The 23,951-nt window shown below is 36.2% G+C and overlaps 2 protein-coding genes across 7 annotated transcripts; one reads left to right on the top strand and one right to left on the bottom strand.

Annotated features, from left to right (window-relative positions):
• Positions 1–224: 224 nt before the first annotated feature.
• On the top strand, positions 225–18,358 carry LOC306883551 (TNFAIP3-interacting protein 1-like). Of its 6 annotated transcripts, none has more exons than XM_079438882.1 (19): positions 225–323; positions 2,530–2,615; positions 4,902–5,084; positions 5,492–5,641; positions 5,741–5,829; positions 6,352–6,414; positions 6,988–7,182; positions 7,294–7,388; positions 7,655–7,790; positions 8,692–8,784; positions 8,891–8,956; positions 9,898–10,029; positions 12,107–12,235; positions 12,748–12,873; positions 13,408–13,533; positions 13,667–13,747; positions 13,891–14,076; positions 15,619–15,703; positions 17,277–18,358. In XM_079438882.1, exons 3-19 carry the CDS (start codon positions 4,940–4,942, stop codon positions 17,336–17,338), a joined length of 1,959 nt encoding a protein of 652 aa, XP_079295008.1. In that variant the 5' UTR covers positions 225–323; positions 2,530–2,615; positions 4,902–4,939; the 3' UTR covers positions 17,339–18,358. The 6 variants fall into 6 exon arrangements, with proteins under 6 accessions (XP_079295008.1, XP_079295006.1, XP_079295004.1 ...); XM_079438880.1 differs by lacking the exon at positions 225–323 and adding an exon at positions 878–948; XM_079438878.1 differs by lacking the exon at positions 225–323 and adding an exon at positions 899–944 and having other exon boundaries at positions 13,667–13,748; positions 13,889–14,076.
• Positions 18,359–19,040: 682 nt separating this feature from the next.
• LOC306883009 (glutathione peroxidase 3-like) lies at positions 19,041–23,696 on the bottom strand. The gene is made up of 5 exons (XM_079438057.1): positions 23,521–23,696; positions 22,148–22,298; positions 21,489–21,606; positions 20,737–20,836; positions 19,041–20,228 (listed from the first exon to the last, which is right to left on the bottom strand). Exons 1-5 carry the CDS (start codon positions 23,602–23,604, stop codon positions 20,013–20,015), a joined length of 669 nt encoding a protein of 222 aa, XP_079294183.1. The 5' UTR covers positions 23,605–23,696; the 3' UTR covers positions 19,041–20,012.
• Positions 23,697–23,951: the final 255 nt, after the last annotated feature.

Below are 23,951 nucleotides of genomic sequence, written 5' to 3'. Positions count from 1 at the left end.
ATGTGTATGTGTGCATACACGGCACGCATCTGTTTGTGTGTGTGTGCAGACTTGTCTTGTGTGAGCGCAGCTGTTGTGAGGCCATCTTTAGTTAAAAGAGGAAAGAAGAAAAAAGCTTGTGGGGCTAGGAAATCCCCTGCAAGTAGACCGACATCCCAGTCACCATCGATGATGTCTGCAATAGCAACTACATAGTTAAATTCAGAACAAAACATCAAATACATGATCATAATGATATTTTCGACTGTGTGTGAACAGTTGCACATGCAAAAGCAAGACAAAACTGAACTATCCAGGGCGCTGCGAGATGCTTAATGTCAGAGGTAACAAAAGGTTATGATGCAGACACAACTTAAACAACATGAGTACATTTCTAAGTGTACTTTCTGTTGATTTTGCAAAAGCTGCATGCAGTTTTGCATTTAAGAAATTATTATTTTTTTTAATCAGTGCACTTGCACTTTTCGGTGTGCATGTAATCGTGATGACTTTTTTGTGGTTTAAAAACTTTTGAAAGACAACCAAAATGCAATTATACTTGTTTAATGAACTTTATTCTTCATTGAGCTTTATTTGTGTGACAATTTCGAGGCAAATGCATTTAGACTGATGGCATATTATAATCCTCTAACTTAATATCAGACATTAAACTAATTAAATAAATAATTTGATGCAGTAATCATTTGCACCTATTTACAACATACTTATGGCATTGTAAACAGTCAAAATATGCTATGTTACTATTAAATATATCTGTTGTCTGGTAACACTTAGCTAAGCAGTCTCAAGTTACTGGACGCATACCAGGTCCCACTTTGAGCTAAAAAAAATATCAGGGCCTTTCACTATGTGGGAATTCCCCCTTCTGTTTAAAAACACAGCAAACGCTTCCCCCATTGCCACCAGTTTCCTTAAAAAACGCCTCTCGGACACAAGTATAATGTGTAGGTAAGTAATTGTACAATGTTTTTTTTTATTTTCTAGTATTACTAATAGAAAGAAAATTGCTGTATATTTTTTTTTAAAGCTTGGGTAAAAATGGGAAATTAAATAAGTAAATCAGTACATTTGTATTTCCATAAAAGCTGTGACGAAAAGGAATTTATTTTTGATTATGTTGATTGTAGTACTACATTTCAAAGGAAATTTTATTAAAAGTCACCTATTTATATATTGTTTACTAAAAGCTTGTGTTGTGCATTCAGACTGGAGTAATATAACTTTCTTAACAATATTTAGTTTTTTTAATTGATTACTTTTTCAAGCTACCCTTGAGTGCATTTCATTTAATTAAAAAATCTATATATTTCTCAATTGCACACTCGTTTGGACACTGTTTACTGTACATGTAGCTGTACAAGTCTTTAAGTTGCTTGACTGTTTACCTCCATTATTTAAAATAAATCATATTACAAGTGTTCTTATTTTTTGTATTACTTATTTTGATAGGTAACCACTTAAATTTATCATTAAACAGATTTAGATCACACACATATGTGGCAGAATCTAGTACGCGTGTGATGTTAATCTTTAATACCACAGTGGTAAATTTCCACATGTTAGTCACCCTTTATTTTGAAAGCAGGGTAAGATTTACAAATGGGATGTTAGGGTAATCATTTTGATTAATGGTGATAGCTGCTTTATCAATGATACAAAAAAAAATGTGTCATAAAAGTTGCATTAAATTTTCTGTTAGAATATTATTGTTCTACGGTGTTGTAATGATGGAAACTGAACTCATGGATTACAGGACAAAAAGCTTACATCTGGCTGGTGTGATCCTTTTGTTCTGAAAGTATCCGTGCATTGCATGTGCAATGATTTTTTTGCACTGACTGTAAAGCAAATGTAATGAACTTCAGTGTAAAACAAGTTGGATATGGTTAAATGAATAAAGGGAAGTAATAGTAGTTTTTACCATTTATCCATGTGTTTACTTTCATAATGAGCTTCAGTTTCTGTTTTCAATAATGGCATCATTGCTAACATGCTGAAAATTACAAACCCAAAGCGTTGCTTTAATTAATTAGACCTACCATCTCTTCATAATGGAAAAAAAAAATTCACATAAATTCACAACTCCTGCAGCTTTTTCCTGTCAGTAGGCTATTGTGTAAACTGGAATATTTTGACAAAAAATTCCTAATATGCCAAGCATGTTTCAAATTGCAACAACTGTACTTTCTAATGCATATTTAAATATGTACTGTACATCATACTGTACATCATACTCCGGTATAAACACAGACATACCTACCTTAGTGTAGTGATTGTGCTAAGCATGCTGAAAATATGTATAAACATTGCAGTCATTTTCTTATAATGGTTTAACTTCCAGAATTGGCCAATAACGACAACTCTTCTGTTACCCAAATTCAAAGTCTCATTATTTTTTTGTGAATTTCTTAATTTCTTCATGTGTGAACAGCCTTCTAATTTGCATACTCAGACCGAAGATATATTATAGAATGAGTTGAGTAGAAATAATAGTAGGTTACGTTTTAATTTTTGTTTTTTTATTTTCAGAATAACTAATGGGGTTTAGAACAGCTGAGACAACCAGTTTAGTTTCCTGCAGTACTGATTCAAGTTTTTCAAGATAACCGGAATGAGTAAGTATATGAGAGACCTCTGAATCACCATTAGGTTGCTTAATGAATGCACAGCTATACATATGTGGGTCAAAAATAATGCAGAGATACAATTAGATGCTTATTCTTTATAAAACTACTCGTTTTGTCAATATAAATAAATTTGATGATAAAGTGGATTTTGTGTGTCTGCGTTTACGTTATTTGTCTGTATCACTGTAATAAGTGGGCCTACTGTAAATCTGTAAATTAAAGAGTAGGCTACCTAAAGGACGCCTTGCAACTTCTTGTTAATATTAAATATAAATCTGAAATATAATATTGACTATATTCTATAGCCACACATGTAAACTACAGCCACATAGGCTAGATGTATTTGTGTTTTATCCTGTTACGAACCACTAAAAACATTTACATTTTTTGGTAGGCTTTTGATCACGAACGTGTCATAACCATGACATAAGATAGACGAACTAGTGCAATGAAACAGTAACGTCAAATGAAAAGCAGACGAATCATGTAAAGTTGATCATAAAATTAGATTTTTCTATAATAGCCTATATGCGCTCAGTCACTGAAATAGTACAGCAACGAAGTCAATATATTTAACTAATTTGCGAAAGTGTGAGAGCGAACGAACGATGACTGATTCTTGAACGAATTGTTCATTTGAGTCGGATCTTTATCATGAATCGGTTGAACCGGTTCACAATAAAGGTCCAGAACATAACAATTCTTTCAAGATTTGACTTGGATTTGACTAATTTGAGAGATATTAAAGGACTGGGAATATATTTGTGGCCTGAATATGACAGCTCTTAATACATTTTCTGAATAAGCTGCATTTTAAAGTTAAAGCATTTAAAGTTAAGTTATATTTGTTGTTCTAAATGGCAGGATGTTTTAAACACTGGCTGCAACAAGCTGAACTGGAAACAGGAAATACAATAAATATACTTATTATTATTATTATTAAAACTAGAAAAACGTGTAATACATGACAAAATACATTTTTAGTTGAACGTTTCGGATCGTGTAATTATAAGGGACCGCTTGATGGCGCACTTACGCTCTGACGTGAAAGAATCACTGAATTGTGTTCTATCAAACGAACCGTTTGAATGAACCGATTTGCGGAAATGAGTCGGACTTCCCATCACTAGAGTGAACGAGGTTCTGTTTACATCTGCGGAATTTCCCAGCTCGCGCCGCGAACCACTTCCGCAAACCTCCGGCCGATCAAAGACGCGTCTCCGCCAAGGTACAGAAAGAGCTTCTCTTTTCATTAAAAACAAAGAACTAGGGGTAAAATACAGGTATGTATAAACGTTATCGTGCGACCGCTATGTTTTATCCTCTCCTAGTACATTATTGAGCGTATTTAGATGCTGTTTGTGGCTTTGGGGAGAGCTAGCGTGAACGCTTTTGTCTGCTAGCGTGGTAAACACATCACCTGCTGTTAGCCGGATGCTAAGCTAATAGAATCACATATTTGTTTTGAAAGTGAGTCATTTATTTAGAATACAAAATACGTTGGCTTTGACCTTGTGTGGGTAGGGGGTTTCGGCTCATTCTTAATAAAATATCAAGGTTTCCATACTGTTTCTGTTTGAGGTCGTATTGTTAAGTGAAGTCAGTCGAGAGCTGTTGATTAAGAGCTTGGAGGGGATTAGAAATAAACATGATCCTCTAGATAAAGTTTCCTCTGGTCTAGGATCATCTATCAGCGTGATGTTGACACGACCAGAGCTGTTTAAACAGGTCTCGTCATGGAAAAGAAAGTGAAAGGGTTTAGCTTTAGATTTAGTTGGGTTTACAGTTGCTTTGAAGGTGGCTGTGTTTTTCAGAAACCTTGTTTTTGAGAAATTGTCTTACTAGGATACGCGATATTGTTCGGTGGCACACGATTATTCCTTTGTCTGGCTTCTGGTTTGACCTGTCACTTTGTGTGATGTCACTTGTCATGGTAATATGGAAGTGAGGATTTATGGTGGTCTTGGTTGACTGATTTATTAAACGCTGATGGGAAAATCATAAACCGTTCTAGACTAACGTATCTTAATGACTGCTATGACACATTTAGTTATGATAGCAAAGATGTGCATTCAAATCATTATGTCTTGAAATAGGCGAAGAGAAATCCCCAAGATGCCATTATTCAAATGCCTCTCTTTGAATTGCAAATCAACAATTTTTACGCACTTCCATGCCGTCAGTTCATGTTACAATGCTAATCTGAGAGTTTTGTTTAACCTGTCTGTACAGTACACACAAATGAATGACCACCTGATTTCTTTTCTGTTTTAGTACAGGGAAACATGTTTGGTAAGTGACGGGGGTGACAGATGGAGGGAAAAGGCCCATATCGCATCTATGACCCCGGTGGGAGCGATTGCCAGGTGAAAGACGAGGCCAGCAGCCTCAGCTACAGACAGCTGCTAGAGGAAAACGTCGTTTTGAGGGAGAGAATGAAAGGTCTGAAGAGTTTAGGTGAGGGATCCTAAACTGCCACCTATTTTTAATGCCTTTGAGAGTCAAGAAGCTGATTAATCTGGCTGGTTTGGTTAATATAAACCACCTGGGAAGATTTTATAATAATCTTAATATTTTCAATTTCACCATCTGTCCGTGTCTAAGTTGAGGTTACATACAGTTAAATGCCTTAAGTGTTGCTCATTCTGGGCATCTGAGTCATCAAACTCATGTATTAGTTCACTGGTATCTTGTGTTGCTAATTTGGATTTAGAGGTTTATTGTTGGATCAGAAATTAAGCTATTCTGTATTTTCAGCTTTTAGCAGCTGGTGCTGTGTTTTGACATACAATTGTCTCAGGGCAGCTGCTTTTTGTCATGCTTATGTCATGTAGCCCATTATTTGTCTTTCTCATGCCTGGTAGGAGACCTGTTAGAAGAGTCTCAGACAGAGGCAGCCAAGCTTCGGAAGAGGGTGGAGGAGCTGGTGAGGGATAACGAAGCGCTGAAGTCGTCCACGACCAGCTTCTCCTCCAGTCTGTGCATGGGCGCCCCTGTTCAGACAGACACACAAGGTGCAGTTATATCATTATTCTGATGGAGTGAGGTCGGTGAAAGGTTTGACACCAGAGAGACCTCTTCTTAAAGCAGATCTCTCTTGTGGCTCTCTTTAGGTCATGGAAAACATCACACTCATCCTACAACAGAAAGACAAGAATCTCGGGATTGTTTAACTGGAAATACTTTACAACCAGAGGCAACTGTAAGCACTTCTACTGAAACGTTTGGAAACATGCTATAAATATGATACCAGTATAACTTTTATAAGTCAATTATGTAATCTAACATAGTAATTTGAATCCCATGTGAAGTCAAAATAGTAACATATCCTTTTATGAGTTCATACTGTATAAATGACTATCATAACACGTTATAACTTGCTGGATTACCATTATGCCTTTGATGTTGTGCAAATCCCATACTGGGATGCAATTCCGAATTGCTGGTTAATTTGTTTTGCATTGAACAGTGAAATATCCTTTAATGACTTAACATTGTGTTCGATTACTACAATGCACGTGTTATGATATATTCCCAATTCCCATCATAGCTGTTTTAAACATGAACATAATGTTTCGAACATGCTGTAAAAATCTAATGTGAATGGAACTTCTAGATTTACTTGTCGTTTTCTTCATCTGTGAAGCGTAAATACTTTACGAGTTGATATTCTGTGTGACGGTCAGAATAAGTGTTGCAACGCTGTGAATTCTTGTGTTTACAGGAAAGTTCGTCTGAGTTTGAGGTGGTGAATATGGAAGAGAAGAATGTCTCGGAAACCCAGACGGTGAGTTTTAGAGATGTTAGGAAATCCTGGGCAGCTGCAGTCACTCAACTGCACGTGTGTGAACTTTGTGTGCATTTTGCTGGATTGTTGCTCCGTTTCGAACATTCCGTATTCTGTCATTTTGTGCCATGCGTCATGTGTGACGCATTCCAGTCACTGTAGTTGCTCAGCTGTTTCTGCTGTCCTTCCTTATCAAGGATTTGTTCATCATAATGAATCAAAGTATCTGTTTGAGGCTGTTACTTGGATGACTCGGAGGGAAACTCCAGGATTTAGTTAGTATGCAGATAGGCTGAAAAACTCATGCATGCGTATCAGTTTATGGAATACCTCTTTGGTTAGGTTTACAAAAACTTCTGTTCACAAATTTGCAAAACTGGAAATGTTTATATAGAGGTATTTAAGGGTTTTTTTCACTTTCAGTTTATGGTTTCGCAGTGCTTTTCTTGTGTAGCGGGGAAGATGAAGTCTAGATATTGACAGTAAAGGTGCCACTTGATCCCTAGTGATTGGTTATATATGTAAGGGTGTTTTTGGGAAGAATATTTGGGTAAATTCTGCTTTATAATGCAGGCTGGAGTGATGCACCTGCCACAGGAGAACATGGAGCTGGTAAGTCAACTCCGGCGACTGGAGAGTTCTTTTAGTGTATTTGCTGAAGAGTCTAATCCCAACCAGCTGCTGGCTCACCTGGGCCGCATGGCTGTGGAATTCCACCACTTATCATCCAAGGTCCAGAAGAACGAACAGAGAACATCTCTCCTACAGGTGAGATGGCTGAGCTTGTGACACCGTTTAGGCCTCTGTGTTGGCTGCGAGTTGTTATGGGAATTAATCGAGGTTTGATTTACTAAGAATTGAATTTGCCCTTATATCTAGACACTCTGTGAACAGCTAAGACAGGAAAACAACGAGCTTAGGAAAAAAATGGAGGAGGACCTCCAGTACCGTAACCGTGATTTGGAGCAGCTGAGGTAATTTAATTCACATTTATATTCATTATAATAAACTCATCCTTTTGTTTACAACTAAAAGCAAAAAAGCCCGCTGTGAATCTGTGAGAGGAATCAGTGTGAGCAAACTGAAAATATCATAAGGGGCCACAGTATTTCCTGCTGTGCTGGAACTGAGGGGGTCTTTCCATCTAAGGCTTGTTCTTTGACTGTCAAATAGAGAATTCTGCAGTTTTTTTTTGTTGTCATTTCCCACTTTTGATTTTGGTTCTGTGTGCTCTGGACAGGCAGGAGAATTTGAAACTGAAGGAGCAAGTCAGCGGAGGAGCCCAGGCAGCACCTATTGAGCAACCAAGCCCAAAGGAGGAGCTAGTGAAAGAAGAGACAGCCAAAACTAAGGTGGAAATGACCATGACTCAGCAGGTGTGCACTTTTTTTCCATGAACCTCTTTATCTCAGGTGACATCACCATAGAATTCCTGGTGCTGTTCTAAATTTGTGTTGGGTTTTTTTGTCTTTAATTTCCCTTTCAGACCAGTGATGTTGTGGTCTAGTTGCTTTTTTATTTTGTTCGCTCTTTCAGTGGGAGTTCTTAGAAAAAAAAGAAAAAAAAAGAACCAATGTGCAAATTGCTCACCGGTTTCTAAATTGAGAGGCTTCTTATTGAGTCACTTTTGCCACTTTTGTTTAGTTTTGGGAATACCACCTTGGCTCTGAATACTGCTCTTCCTCAATGGTCTTTCTGTTTAAGTTCCTCATTCGTGGGCTTTTTTTCACGGTATGACTAAATATTGAAGAACAATACATATGGTCATTGTGTTACGTTCTGACTCAACCTAAAGACTGCTGTACTGTAGTATGATGGGAAAATTCTGGTGTTCTTTGGTCGGTCATGAACTAATGCTTTGATTACATGTTATATTATACATTCTGCTGAAAAGATATAGGATGGATGCAGATTTGGTAATTATTTATTGGTCACTTTTTTTATTTGACAGAGCAAAGGATTATGTTGTAGTGTCTCTTGGTTTAATGTTTTCAAAGTTTTACAAACAAATTCCACATTCCACAAAAATAACACATTAATTTAGAAGAATGGCAAATATTTAATCTTCCAGTAAGCAATATTTCTCTTGTCATCGTTTTTGTCATTGTGATTTATTTATCAGAGTTTTTTGTAAGCCTAAATCTTTGTTTATTATTGTTTAAAAATGTTAACATTTTAGTGTTGACTTGGTATTGAAGTACTGGTAATTGGCTGCAAATGCATAATTGAAATAGTTTTTTAAATTATCACTATTATTCTCTTTTTTTTAATTTACAGTCTGGTAAAGCTGTGGAAAAAACACCATCTAAGACTTGCGATCCGGAGGTGTATGAGAAAAAGATCAAGCTTCTGGAGAAACAGAGGAAAGATGTAAGAAGTTTCTGGAGGTCCCCTGCTGTCTTTATGCTTGCTTTACTGCTGACATAGTTTCCCGTTTAACTCTGATGTGTCAACTCTTGCCTTTGCCCTTTCTCAGGTACTAGAGGTGAACAAACAGTGGGACATTCAGTGGAATTCAATGAAGGCACAGTTTGAGCAGAAGGTACATGACAACATATACACTAGAAGTGCTCTATAAATATGTTCCAGTTGGCCTTGTAACTAACCTTTGTGGCTCACCTTATTGATTAGTAAAAAACAGAAGCACATTAAGAAACTTGAATCACTTTACTAAGAAACAACAATTACTTAATGAGTCCGACCAGCACCGGTGAGATGAATGGTGGGAGATCGAAGCATATGAATCATCACATGAAATTCCCGTGTAACGTGAAAGGTGCTGACAGGCCCTGTTACTGCATTTGGGTGGCGGTGGAAACGCTGTTGGGGCAAAGCAATGGAAAGCAATTCTGTGTGTGTGTGTGTGTGTCAGTGTTGCACACCAGACCACAGGCCCCTCCTGTCACACCTCTGGCAGAATTTCCCTCACCTCGGCCGTACCCACTGTCTTCCTGTTGTGGCTCGCCATAGGGGCTGGCCAAGGTTGCAAAGCCGCGTGATCTCACAGCCCAGAGATAGTGATGCCTGTTGCATCTCTGCATCTGCTCGGTCTGAGAGGAGAGAGAGAGAGAAAAAAGAAAAAAAAAAGAATAAAAAAGCATACCGGGACTCTACACGCATCCTCTGTCGTCATGGGGGGTTCGTGTTAAACTCAGAGCAGTGGAACAAAAACAACTTTGTTATTCTTATTGCTTAGTTTTAATTTTTTGCGGTTTATTATTTTTTATCATTCTTTCTACCATAAAATGCATCACACGACTATAAAACAGATTACAGCCCCTGATCAAACTTCTGATAAAGGCACGCTCTGGCATGAAGATTAAAGCAAACTGTAATATACAACATTTTGTCCCATTCAGGGTAGCTCTGTAACTGATGGTCCTTGATTTTGTGTTATTATGGCCTGTTAAGACATCTGAAATTTACAAAAACACAATGTCAGATAAGCCTTCATCAATTTATGACTTTTTCCCTCCTTTATAGATCACAGACCTAAGGCAGCGGCTCGCTGACTCCCAAAAGGCTGTGCTTGAGCTTGAAGCAGAACGTGAACAGAGACAAAGAGATTATGACAAAAAACTCCTCCTCGCCAAGTCTAAGATCGACAATGTGCAGGTACACCCTGGTCTCAGCCGCAGACGGTACACCCTCAGTCAATCTTTATTACTTTTAGGTGGAGAGAAATTCCGATTTTAAAAAGTTCACTCATTGTCCTCTATTCATTACATACATGCACACACACACATACACTATATTGCCAAAAGTATTGGGTCACCCCTTTAGGACTTCTTTAGTAATTTCCATGAGTACAAATCTTAATGTTTAAGCATATAATGATATTTTAGGGATTTTGTGCTTCTAATTTTATTGCATCAGTTTGGACAGGACCCTTTTCTATTCTAACATGACAGTGCCTCTGTGTATAAGGCAAGGTTCAAAAATAAATGATTGATTCAGTCAGTGTGGAAGAACTTGACTGGTCTGCATAAAGCAAAGTCCTAATCTCAGCTGAACACCTCTGGTGTGACTTTAAATGCAGACCTTGAGCCGAAAGGTCAACAAGGTCAACCTTGTTGTTGTTGTTGTGGATGGTCTTTAAAACAGGTCGATTAATTTGTACTGTTATCAGCACATGTTGAAGTATATTCGTCTCTTGAGAATATGCGCTGTTAATGCAGCGTTAGAAATCTCCATCAGTTTTTTTTACTTTCACTTTCTGTATGACTGAAGTTAAGACGTTCACCGGCATAACTATTGCGCAAAGTTTGCACGTTGCTGTTGTGATATCCATTGGCTCGCCTTCATGGTTTAAAACAGAAATATTTCCAGTATTGCAACCCCCCATTCCTATGTATCTTAAACGCAGGGATACATGAAAGAGGAATCAAATCGGTATGCCGCGCTGTCTGAAACAAGTCTCTATGCTTGTGCGCGCTTCTTCAGACAGCTCGGCATACAGATTTGATCAACTGCGATACCTTTAATCCTTAATAGCCTATATGACAGATCAGAGCAATCTTTAATTTACTAATTTAACATGAAATAGTCAAATTGCTACTCGATATCAATCGCATACAACGAAAATACAGAATAATTAGAAAAATCATTTACGCACAATAAATTACAGAGCGTCATATCTATTCACATTTTCCCCCGAACCCGGTGGTTGGGGACCTCTGCTCTAGCTGACCATGTGACATTCTTAGTATACAGCAATAGTTTCCCTTCAGGCCCGGAGGGGACAGTCAAGCATGCCACAGATAAACTGCCTTATAATTTTATTGAGTATCAGATATTGTAATTATAATGCTGTTGATTTTGCCATGAATATAGCCATTGCTGCCGATATGGCGTTAAATCGTAAAGAAATTTGTGAAGTCTCATAGACTGTGTCATGTGACAACTGGTTTCATTTTCACATCCACGTCCTACTTATCTTTTCATCTCAATGCTCTCATGGTTTTTAGTTTATGTATGAGTTATGGGCAGCATTACAAAGGTTTTGTCAGAATTACTCGCCCCCACAGCAGACCACAGATGTTCCACAGGAGAGGCCTTGAGGCAGTACCACACATCAAAATGTTGTGTCCGATGCTAGTATTTTGTAGTTGTATACATTAAAAATCCATTTATATGATATCGAAATTGAAATAATGATGTTGACCACAGTTTTTTATATTACTTGCTTTAAAGGTCATAAGAGTTTCATGTGGGCAGACAGGCATGTGTCAGGTGCTTTGACAGGTGCTTGCTTGTGATAATGAGTTGTTTTTCCCCAGCACATACCATACATATTCTTATCTGAAGATGTTGTGTATTCAGAATCATGTGATCAGTGCCATTTTGTATAACATCCTTTCTGAAAGCGAGTTGCAGGTGAACCTCAAAGACATCCCTGAGCGCAAGCAATTTTGACTCTAGTGTGTGTTTATAGACTTTTTCGTAATTACAATGCAGGAAATGAACTTGCACTTTTTTACCTGATTAATCAAAGATATAATTTGATTTAGGTAATTAATTAATTGCAGCCCTAGTGGAAAAGTGACGTTTATAGTAAGATCATTTACAAGACAGTCCCTTGCTTCACTGGTGTCAGACAATAAATGTCCCTAAAACTAACTGTAAAGGTCTAGATTTATGACCAAGTGTTTTGCTCTGGTGGTTAACCAGTGCATTTCTTATGTTGTCACAGGGTGAGAAGGAGTGCCTCACCTCAGAAACATGTGAGTTGAAACAAAAGGTTCGTTACCTGCAGGACCAGTTGCTGCCACTTACTAAACAAAGAGAATACCAGGAGAAAGAGATCCAACGGCTCAATAGGGTCAGTGAAGCACACAAACTTACTAATGCACATACACTTCCTAGCTATCTAAATGAAGACTTCCATTGTCCGTTAGTTAGACAGGTGCACTAATCTAAAGCCTTATGGCACTTATGGCAAAAGAAATGCATTTTGTTATTAAGTGCACTACTGTTCAAATCATTGGGGTCAATAAGATTAATGTTTTTTTTTTTTTTATGCTCACCCAGGCTGGATTTGTTTTGTTCAAACATATAAGAAAAACAGTAATATTGTGAAATACTATTACAATTTAAAATGTTTTCTATTTATATATGTAATTGTAATATATAATTTATTCCTGTGTTGGCAAATCTGAATTCTCAACAGCCATTACTCCAGTCTTTAATGTCACATGATCCTTCAGAAATCACTCTGATGTGCCCGATTTGGTGTTAAAGATGCATTTCTTATTAATGTTGTGCTGCTTAATGTTTCTGCTTAATATTGTTTAAAAGCAAACATTAGTTCTAATTGTATTGTCTCTTTTACAGGCATTAGAGGAAGCTTTGAACCTCCACTCTCCCTCTTCCACCCAGCCAGGCATGAACCTGGGAGAAGGTGTGGCCAACCTGAGACAGCAGGAGCTGCACACACAGATAGCTGTTTTGAAGGAGCAGGTACAAACACTTGAAGACCTCTGATGCATCTTGTTGTCATATGTTAAAAACAACATTCTTCTTGTCAAATGTCAGTGGAACTAGTGGGAACAGATCACTTTGGTACCAATCGAAATGTTGTACTTTATCATTGAGTGCAGGAACATTCATACATTTGTGTGTCTCAACTCAAGTGTCCAGTTACTGTAGGGTCACAGTATACTCTAACATGGCACAGTGCCCTGCTGTGGTCAGATGAGCTAGAATAGTAAATGAGCTCCTCGGGATGCTTGGGTTTTCTCATCGCATCAGATTTTGTCGGAGGTTCTTTAGGAGTTGAGGTTTCACTCACTGAAACTCTACATGAATTGATTCTGCAGACATTTACCTCATTTATCAAACACGCTTTGTAAGAAATTAGTGTGTCAAGGTTCCATGAGTCATACAGTTTGCTTGAGGTTTGATAGCTTCCTTCAGCCTTACAGTCTGCTGAAATGCACCAATGGCTGCAGAGATCTTGTAGATTTACATCCTCATCACATGCAATCTTTTCAGGTGAAAATCTTTGAAGAGGATTTCCGGAAGGAGAGGAGCGACAGAGAAAGGATGAATGAAGAGAAAGAAGACCTGAGGCGGCAGGTGGAAAGGCTGCAGGGTCAACTGACCAATCTGACGAATCAGGTCAGTAGCTACACAGACCATTAGACTGTCAGCTCTAACCAATGAAATGACTGCAGAGAAATGCCCAGTTTGTTAATAATGAGACATGAAAGAATCTTATGAGAGTCCTGAATTCAGTATCTCTGTTTCTCAGCTTCATCAAGCACAGAATGAGTGTCAGAGAGAGCGTGCGGAGAGGTGTAAACTAGAGAGACTTCAGATGCAACATAAGCAGGTAAATGTGCCACATTGGCACCACCTTGTGTTAGAAGCTCTAATAATGATATTAATACAGATCACAGTTAACAAATGTGGTAGAATTCCTAAATGGAAAGACAACTGGATCTTATTTAGATTTTGTTTTTCAATGTTTTGGAGGGACAACAGGAAAGGAGGACGTCTGATCCCACTTCTGGCTCGGCCAATGGCCCAATGAGCCCTCCATACTGTGGCCCGTTTGTACAGGTGGGCCATCAAGGTCTAGAAGGGTGGCCCGTACACTTCCCGCCCAGGATGCCTAACATCAGTACAGCACCTGGCAGGGATTTCCAGCCTGTCAACCCCGTAAGTATGCGATAGCAACAGCAGTAAAATTTCAGGGTTCTTGACAACACAACAAAAGCACCGTCATTTGAATATTCATGTAAAAGATTAACAAATTAAATTAAAACAGCCTTGAAGTATTTCTCAAATAAACATTGCTTTAAGTTTTTAAATGATTCAAGTAAACACTTTGACGAATAAATAAATTGAGCTTTTTAGAATGATCACAAAATTGATAGGGGCAGAAAAATATAGATATAGGAGAGAAAATGTATATTTATATAATTTCATATAGTAAATCAATATCACATGAAGAGTGTCACTTTTTTTTCCTTCAAAAATCAGCATGATTATATAGATTTTTCTTTTTTACAACAGTTCAATAAACAAGAAGTTAAGAGACTTGCATTTTAGACGCCATATTGCCTGTTTTTGCTCCATTTCGACAACAACAATAATTCCAAACACAGCAACCATAGCACAGTTTTGCGTCTCTGAGCAACATGATGGTGTTTAGTTCCTGAATGAATCTACTGTTTAAATGATTCGGTTCAATCGCAATGACTCACTTATTAACAGGGACTTGCTGACACCTACTGGCGGTTTTAATTTCATATTTAAAGTATCTTTTTATTTATTTGAAAAAAAAAAAATTATAATTTCAAATGTGTATTTAAAATTTCTGTTTTGAATCTGTCAAAATTTAAAAATATCTTGTATATCAAAACATTATTTCTGCATTTGTAACTGCAGGTTAAATGCATTCATGTCCTGCATTAAACAGTGTGCAAATACATCTGTGCCACTTCTGTGTTTCCTCTGCATTGCAAAGATTAGTTTTGTTGATACTGATTTAATTTGCCTGGTAGCAGCCCAAATGTCTTATTATTCTAAATAACTGATTCCTTTAATTAAAAACAACTAGTTTGAGATTTATAGGCCTATCCCAGTGGTGTCAAACTCCAGGAGCTGAGTTTAACAACCTTGGCCTATCCCAGTTTTGCTTCCCTCCCACTGTTAAAATGTAACTAAGTAATTTTTACTCTTGAGTACATTTTAAATGAGCTACTTTCTACGTTTACTAGAGTTGATTTTTAGACTGGTACGTTTAAAATTTCATTAATGTAATGGTACTTCTACTTAGTAGAATATGTTCGTACTCTTTCCACCTCTGAAGTGCAATATTAAGAAGTGCATTTTGGTCTTTAAATCAACTTGATATTGAAGTAAGGTTCACCTCATATCTAGTAATACACTTACTGTAACACAGTTGTTGTTTCTTTGGTTTTATTTCAGAGGAAGTTAGTTTGATAGTGAGAGAAATTCCTTGTTTTTTGTTTTGGTTTTTGCTGATTTTTGCTTCCTTTACATCCTGGAACAGACACGAGAGTGTCATTCCAGCACTTTTAAGTGGTTAACCACATATGGTATGAAAAAGACGTGTGGCTATTATGATTTGTACAAACAGGATTTTGAAAGAGGTACAGTGTGCAGAAGTGGACAGAGATTGAAACCATTGTTCTCTACGTATAATGATTTCTTCTTTCGTGTGTGTTTGTTCAGGGTTTTCCCTGGCAGTCATCCTTCCCACAACCACGTGGTTCCAGAGGACAAGCAGACACAGCGAGACCCCCTCCAGAAACTGCAGGTATTTATTAGATTCATCTTGCGTGTCCTTTCTGGTCTCCTGCATCCTTCCTGCCTCACCAGGATTAATTTTGCCACGCAATGTCAGTCTGACCCAGTGATATTTCAAGCAATCTGTCTGAATCAGTCAGCTTCCAGGCAGTTCAAATGATGACGACAATGAGAACCATGACAGATGAAACATGAAATGGCAGTAGTTTTAAATTTCACAATGATTGTACAAGGCCTATGAAGTTTAGTTTCATTTTGTATCTGTCCGGTTATCTGTATCATCTCCAGGCATAAAAATTTACGCAATTGGGTTTCCACTGTGCATAATTTATCAATGTAAATTATTCTTAAAATGAAAAAGTTTGTTGACGTAATCTTTCATCAAAGCTTATAGTCATTTTCCACCTCTGAAACATCATCTCTGCTGAAGTGAGAAGGTTGCTTTCCATAGTGTTTTATATACACACATTTTGTATCATAACTCAACTTTTACACTTTAGTCAAATCCAGATGCATAAAGTCAAATCATGTCCTTCATTATTTCCCGCTGAATATTCTTTGTTTACTCAGCAATATGATCCATTTCATGTTGTCTGAATGAATTTGGTGTTGTTTTGGTATCAGACATAATAGTTCAATAATAGTAAATGTTAATTTATTCCAGTTAAATATTTACATTTCTGTACACTATATATTTTAAAGTGTAATTTATTCCTGTGATGGCAAAGATACATTTTCTGATCAAAATGCTGGTTTGGTAGTCTTTTGAAAGTTCAAAAGAACAGAATTTATGTGAAATAAAAATTATTTGTGACAATGTACAAGTCTTCACTCTCGCTTTTGATCAATTTAATGCATCCTTGTTGAAGAAGAGCGTTACATTCTTAAAAATCCACTCTTCTCTATGCTATGCTGTAAAGGCTAAAAAGAATGGAAGACATAAATCTAAAAAATATCAATACTGTAATATGAGTAATACATATGTTATGAGTAATGAGTAATTTGAATTACTCTGAGTACAAATGAGCTACTTTCTACGTTTACTAGAGTTGATTTTTAGACTGGTACGTTTACTTGTACTTAAGTAAAATTTCATTAATGTAATGGTACTTCTTCTTGAGTAGAATATTTTCGTACTCTTTCCACCTCTGAAGTGCAATATTAAGAAGTGCATTTTGGTCTTTAAATCAACTTGATATTGAAGTAAGGTTCACCTCATATCTAGTAATACACTTACTGTAACACAGTTGTTGTTTCTTTGGTTTTATTTCAGAGGAAGTTAGTTTGATAGTGAGAGAAATTCCTTGTTTTTTGTTTTGGTTTTTGCTGATTTTTGCTTCCTTTACATCCTGGAACAGACACGAGAGTGTCATTCCAGCACTTTTAAGTGGTTTACCACATATGGTATGAAAAAGACGTGTGGCTATTATGATTTGTACAAACAGGATTTTGAAAGAGTAATACAAACGTTTTCATCTTACATTTATGACTCTGTTCAGTACACACCTCGATATTTTCTCTTAAACAATGTAAAGGATGTTTAATAAATGAGGATTCTTAACTTGGTTCTTTTTTGTTGTCAGAAATGGGAGCAACTGGATTTGGGAAAAGGGAGCGTCAGAACATAGACCCTGGAAAGCACTAACCACATATTCTCTCTCCTGGAATGGCTCCCGGCTAGTAGCATGATGCAGTTTATTTTCAGTTGGCATGGTGTGAACTATTGTTTTTTGTTTTGTTTGTTTTTTGTACATATATATATCTACCAAAATGTTGTTTATATATTAAGTTTTATAATCCTGTTTGTGAAACACTGTTCTGGCAAATTAAGAATATATACATTTATTATTTTACCTTTTTATGATTGTTAAAGTTTAAATTATCTGCTTTATATAATTCTATGCAGGAATTGAAGTCAGCTATTTAACGGATAATATGATTGAACGTTATTTTTATAACAATCTACCTATAGAGTTAAATCTCCACCACTTAATGAAATGATAGCTGCCTGAAAACATGACATTTAGTGTTTTGGTTCTGATGTGCAATTAGAGAAAAGGAAATAGTAACTCTATAGGTGAATTGTCTTGAAAATGGCTAACAGTAGAATGTGACTGAACTGATTGATGATTCCTTCACTGGCCGTGGTTGAGATGGTGGGAGAGGTCACATACTGTTGAACGTCTGCGTGTGTCACCACAAGGTGGCGTTACTCTCTGACTGGTCATCTGCCCCACTGTTTATTGAAGCCATATATGACACCTGTTAACCTTTTCATCTATTAGATTACATTCTGGGATTGCTTTAGTAAGCTCTTCAATGGCTTGTTGATCCTTTAGATACTTATGATTGTAATTTAAATGATTATCTATCGAGGAGGGCTTTCATCTGGACGACAGAAGTATCACAGTAGTTTTGCTTAATATTTTTCAAGATTCAGTGTTCAAAAACATTATTCCCTATGTGCATATGGAAGTGATAAGTTATTTATATCTATTGTTTTGAGTGTGTTTTCTTGTCTTAAGTAATGTTGTCTTTAGTGTATTGTTTTGTGTCTCCCTTTACATATTGTAGCTACTGGAAGACTGTAGGATGTGATTTTGTGTGTTTGTGCATATGCACAACCATAGGAAGTGGGCCAGAATAAATAAGTTAATGCATCACATTAGTGCAGCCCACTTTCATTGATCTCATTTTTGGTTTTAAGATGAACATGAGGAGGAAATAACCAAATCACCAAATGGCTGATTACAATGGGTCCAGTGTTGCACTTAAAAACATTGTAATATGTTTGGAACAGGGTAAGAATCATATCCTTTCTGTTTTTACGGTCATCTGCCATCATGAAGGCTGTTTTTCCGCATTTGTCTGCAATGTCTCCAACCTTATTGACCAATGCTTTGAACCAAACGCAAAAAGGTTTGTATGCTCACAAAATATTCCCAATAGCGAGCAACTCATTTGCTTTCAAACGGTGTGATGTAAATGTACAAAAAAAAACAAAAAAACAGGCAGGCATTTATTTTATGAGTATGTGGTTGAATTTAATGAACAGAATGAGTTAAGATTAGTGTTTTCAAGTTAAAATGTCTTTGAGCTGGATTGCACTGGATTGAGATGTGTGCTTTATTTACTCGTTTCCATTAATTACTGGTTGGCAGTTTTGTGCTTTTTGGAATGACTCTTTTTCTCCAGTGGGTGAAAGCAGACCTCATGTGAAACTTTTGTAACTGATTAGTATAATAAATATATTCTAACTGTCTAAACCTCCAAATGTTATTTTGTGAGCGTTAAACTACAAGTTGCATCACCATATCACCCTGACACGCAATAACCAGAAGAAAACATTTCGTTTCTTGCATTTCAGTCTTTATTTATTGAATGTCCACAGAGGCGGCAGCAAGTTCAAAGGATTGTTTAGGAGATGAGACATGATTGAAAAGCAACAGCAGAGCAGCCTGAATGCACTAAAGAACTGCCTGCTGGCCCTCGACCTCAGGTCAGGCACCACAGTGTGTCTGTTTTCAAGCCTTCCCGTCATCAACATGCCAGTCTCCAAACCGACCCATTGACCGCCTCTAGAAGGAGCAGTCTGAGAATCCTTATACTTCAATTTCATACTGTTCAAATTCTTGTAACAATAATCCAATTCACAAAGGTTTACATTTTTTTTTAATTTACCACGTAATCTTGCTTTTACAGGGTTTCTGCAGGTCTTAAAAAGTCTGTCTTCACCCTTCTACAAATTAAGGAATTCGTAAATTCTGAAATCAGAGTAGAAAGTGTTAAATTCATAAAATAATGGCATTAAACGCTGCATGCACTTGAGGGAAAAAAAAGATCCATCTTCCTCACCATTTTTGTCTTTTTCCAATACAAATATCGAAACATCCTTAAATCAAGATACATTTACTTGATATGTGAAGTCTTGTTTTCTGAGAAATTGAACAAAATGAGTTCATGTGAAATGAGAACTAGTATCTGTCAATGGGGTATAAAAACTTTTGAAAACTTAAATTAAGTAGATTTTTCTGAGCCAATCAATTTATCTTTTTGCTTTTCTATACATCCTTTTTTTTTAAGACATCTTTAGACATTTGCACTGGCAAACAAGAAATACTGAGGCTCCCTAGCCATAAAGATTTAGAAAACATTGATGTATCGCTTTCACTCCATTTATACTTTACATTTTCTTTAACCGTTTTTAAAATGTCTTAAATTTCTCTTCATAAAACCTGCAGAAACCCTGTTTTGACTATTTGAACACATTTTGTGCTGGAGAGAGAGATTAACGTGCAATTAAATCCACAGTTTTAAGGTTAATTAGCCTTTTGAACAAGCTGACGGAAGTATTTTAAGATGTCTGCCCTAACTTCAGATACGTTCACTCTGGGAAACCACCTCATTACAGGTCTGCCATCTGGACCCACCAGAAACTTCTCAAAGTTCCACTTGATGTCATTGATTTTGAGAGGTTCCCAAAACAATCTGTTGGTGGGGTTACCGAAGCTGTCTCCCACAGGTGGGCAGGCATTCTGAAAGAGAAAGAACCTTCTTCACTCTTTATTGGCATTGATGATTCCATGAAGAACCTTTAACATTCATGAAACCTTTCCATTGCAGTTCACTTGACACAATAGATCTCAGATAGAGAAAAGTAGTGTTATTGCAAAATATTAAAATAAGAATGGAATTGAACATGAAAGATTGAAGTATTATTTTCTTGTATAATGTTCTTAATCAGTTTTTTTTTTTACTTACAATTTCAAAAAGTCAACATTAATGCACTTCTCAAGCTAAAATAAAACAATAGCTATTCTGTTGTTGTTTTTTGGTATTGGTTTGATATCATTTTATATTTTTTCTATTATTTCAGTTTGTTCTAATGGAATGACGTAGATTTCGTAATGCTTTTTAGGCCTCTATATATTCCAAAATGGGTAAACAGGCTTAAATTTTATTTAATTTAAACAGACTTTTCTTGCATAAGGTGTTGCAAGCAATTTCAGATTTTAAAAAATGCTTTTTTAAACAGTGACCAACCTTTAAAAATGTGAAAAGAGCGTGTTCAGTGACTCCATTCACATCCAGCTTCTCGAATAACTGGAAATTTGGAACAAATCCATTTCCTGGACGGACATACCTGTGAAGACAACGAGAAATCTGTTTCATCAAGGGTCTGTCTATAAGGAAAACAAACAGAGACTTTAGAAAGTCATGGCTTCAGATATCATTCCAGAAAAGAGCCTTTAGGTTCAAGATATATGATATGTGCAGTAATTTAAAGGGGATGATGGATGAGAAAGACAAGCTTATTGCACACTGTCTGATGCTCAGGTTGTTTTGGCTCATGAGTGATGGCCAGTAACCTCAAGGTTAAAGAAACCTTCAGTCTTTTTTCCTTAAAGACTGTCTTCCGATAAATACTTGTTGAGTCGTTTATCTTTTGGATGTCTAGCAGAATATTTTGCATATTTAATCCACTGTTTTTAGTATTATTCATATACTATATTTCTTAATATTTTAAGCTTTTATTTTTATATTTTCAGTTTTCGTTTTAACTAAGTTTTAGTGATTGTGTTATGTGCTTTTGGCATTTTAATAATTTGTTATATATATTTCTATTTACCTTTAATTTATTTCTAGTTTTAGCAATGAAAATTAATTAAAGTTTAAGCATACAAATAATTCATAATCTTATTGAGCAAACCGATTTAATAGTTTTAGTAAACAATAACACTGGCTTCATCACCACAATTAAATGTCTCTATTTTCAAAGAGTAACATGAACTCACTTTAATGTAGAAAGAATTTCATTATTTTCTCCAGGCTCTTGCATCCCAAATTGGTTGCATGGAAACCCGAGGATAGTGAATCCAACATCTCGGAATTCCTGTTGCAGTGCATTCAGTTCTAAATAGCATATAAAACTCATAGTCAATACAGTTATCATGAACAGCTTTTATATTTGCTCTTCAAGCTTTGTTGTCATGAGGTGTAAAATATAGATTTGCACATATTAATTTGCAAACATAAGTAATGTTTGTTTATACTAATCAGGGCTCGCAAAATCGCTAGCCCGACGTCCCAGGGCTATTGTGTTTTCCAGTCGGGCTACCAAAATGTATCAATACAGGGCATCTGCAGGTCCTTAAAAACTCTTCAATTTAGTTGTATCAAACTTAAGGCCATAAAAAGGTTGAAATGCATTAAATGGTATAAGAAATGTCAAATTCCTTCCTTCATATTTGTTGATATTTGTGTATTGAAAATATTTTTGATTGACGATTAGATTTTCTATATTTCAAAAAATTATTATTTTTTTTTTTTGGGGCTAGTTAAATTAATTTCCGGGCTACCAAAATCTGAAGAGTACCTGCCCGAAAGGCTACCAGGGATTTTGACATTTTGCGAGCCCTGCTAATATTTGTGTTAAGTGAAATTGCATACTTACCCACATACTGGAAGGTGAGTCCTCAGTAGGTGGCCACATTGACAATGAGGACATGCTTTCCAGCATAATGGGAGAATGGGATGTACTGGGTCCCATTTAGGGTTTTCACACCATAGTTGTGTATAGTGTCACTTACAGCTGGGTTACAGACCTGATACAGACAAAAGTAAAAGAACGCCGGCTGTACCAAAATTACAAAGTAGAGAAACATGAAAAATTAACACGAACAAAAATTGTTCTTTAGAACTTTCTGTTTCTCAAAGGATCCTGAAATGTATCATGGTTTTCACTAAAATATTAAGCAACTGTGTTCAAAAATGTTTCTTCAGCAAATTAGAATGATTTCTGAAGAATCATATGATATTGAAGATCGGAACAATACAATATAAAACATTAAAATAGAAAAGTTATTTTAAATTGTAATAATATTTCACAATATTACCATTATTTTTCATCAAATATGCAGCCTTGGCGATCATAAGAGACTTTTTTCAAAAACATAAAACAAAAATTCTACCAAACTTAAACTTTTGAATGGTAGTACACATGAAATAAAGCTATTATTTAAACATTACAGTGACCTTTGTATTCTCACTCAAAATTGTGAAACCCTTTATCATTGAAAAAGCACATTTTCAAGAAAACTGGATGTGATATGCATTAATATGAAAGTAAAAAAAATGAACAAAACTGTTATATCATATAATCTTAATTCTTCGTATTATATAATAGTTCTGTTTCTCAGAATATAAATGTTTTAGGGTTATATCACCTTGAGTAGTGGAGTTATAATACCCTGACCAGGCAAAGTAAATATTTACCTTTACTTGACTTTTGCTGTTTGGCATTTGAAGTACTTTGAAAAAAAAAAACCATTCTGTTATTTTACTCTATATATAACCCTGGACGCAAGAACTGAACATGATTCTTGTATTTATTCCCTCCATTTATTTAATTATTTTCTGCCTCAGTTACTGTGGCAACCCACTGCACCTGCTACTGCATGGTGAAAACAGTGCGCATCATCGAATCACACTGATTTATGAGCTATAACCTCAACATCCTTACAGCATTGTGCTAAAAACATGCTTTAGTACAGAGATTATATGAGATCATTTGATATTTCATACCAATTTTTTCCAGCATTTACTTTTAAGCTTCAACGTAACACACAAATACTTGGATGTTGTTTACTCAGCCTATTGCTTTAATAGCAAGCAATGCCTTTACTTTAAATAAATAAAAATGTGCAGCATTATCCTCATTCCCTTGTTCTTTATTACTGGTTTAAAGTTTTATCCAAATGAGCAATCCAGTATTACCAAAATAGCCTATTTTAAAAACTGTAAAATAAGTATATATAATAATCTTACCTGGGTATTGGATAGTCCACTAACTTTGTGTAGAAGACCAACCAAGACCAGAGCAGAGATCCAGGGATTCTTCTGGTTCCCCATGAGGGTGACGTGTGGCCCCTGCAGGGTGTCTGTGTGTCGTCTGAATGAAGCGTGGCTGAGCTGGAGATGAAAAACACTGGAGGAGAGTGACGCAGACTAGCCAATAATATCCAGCCTTATACCACATATTGACATAGTGAATACAGCCATGCCCTGTTTATTACAGCTCTAACCTAAGATTTTGTTGTAATCTAGTTCGCAATGAACGTATTTGTCATTTGATTACAATAATTATTGTAATGTGATTCTAAAAACCCACCAATCTGTTGTTGGTTGATAGTGGTGAAACAGTTGAGTTATTTTTGCCACTACACTGAAAAAAACAATAAGTAGAATTTACTCAATTT

Source organism: Barbus barbus (genome assembly GCF_936440315.1).
Source record: "Barbus barbus genome assembly, chromosome: 17".
Lineage (NCBI taxonomy): Eukaryota > Metazoa > Chordata > Actinopteri > Cypriniformes > Cyprinidae > Barbus > Barbus barbus.
Note: the sequence above shows the minus strand (reverse complement) of the source record. Positions and strands in the feature narration are given on the sequence as shown.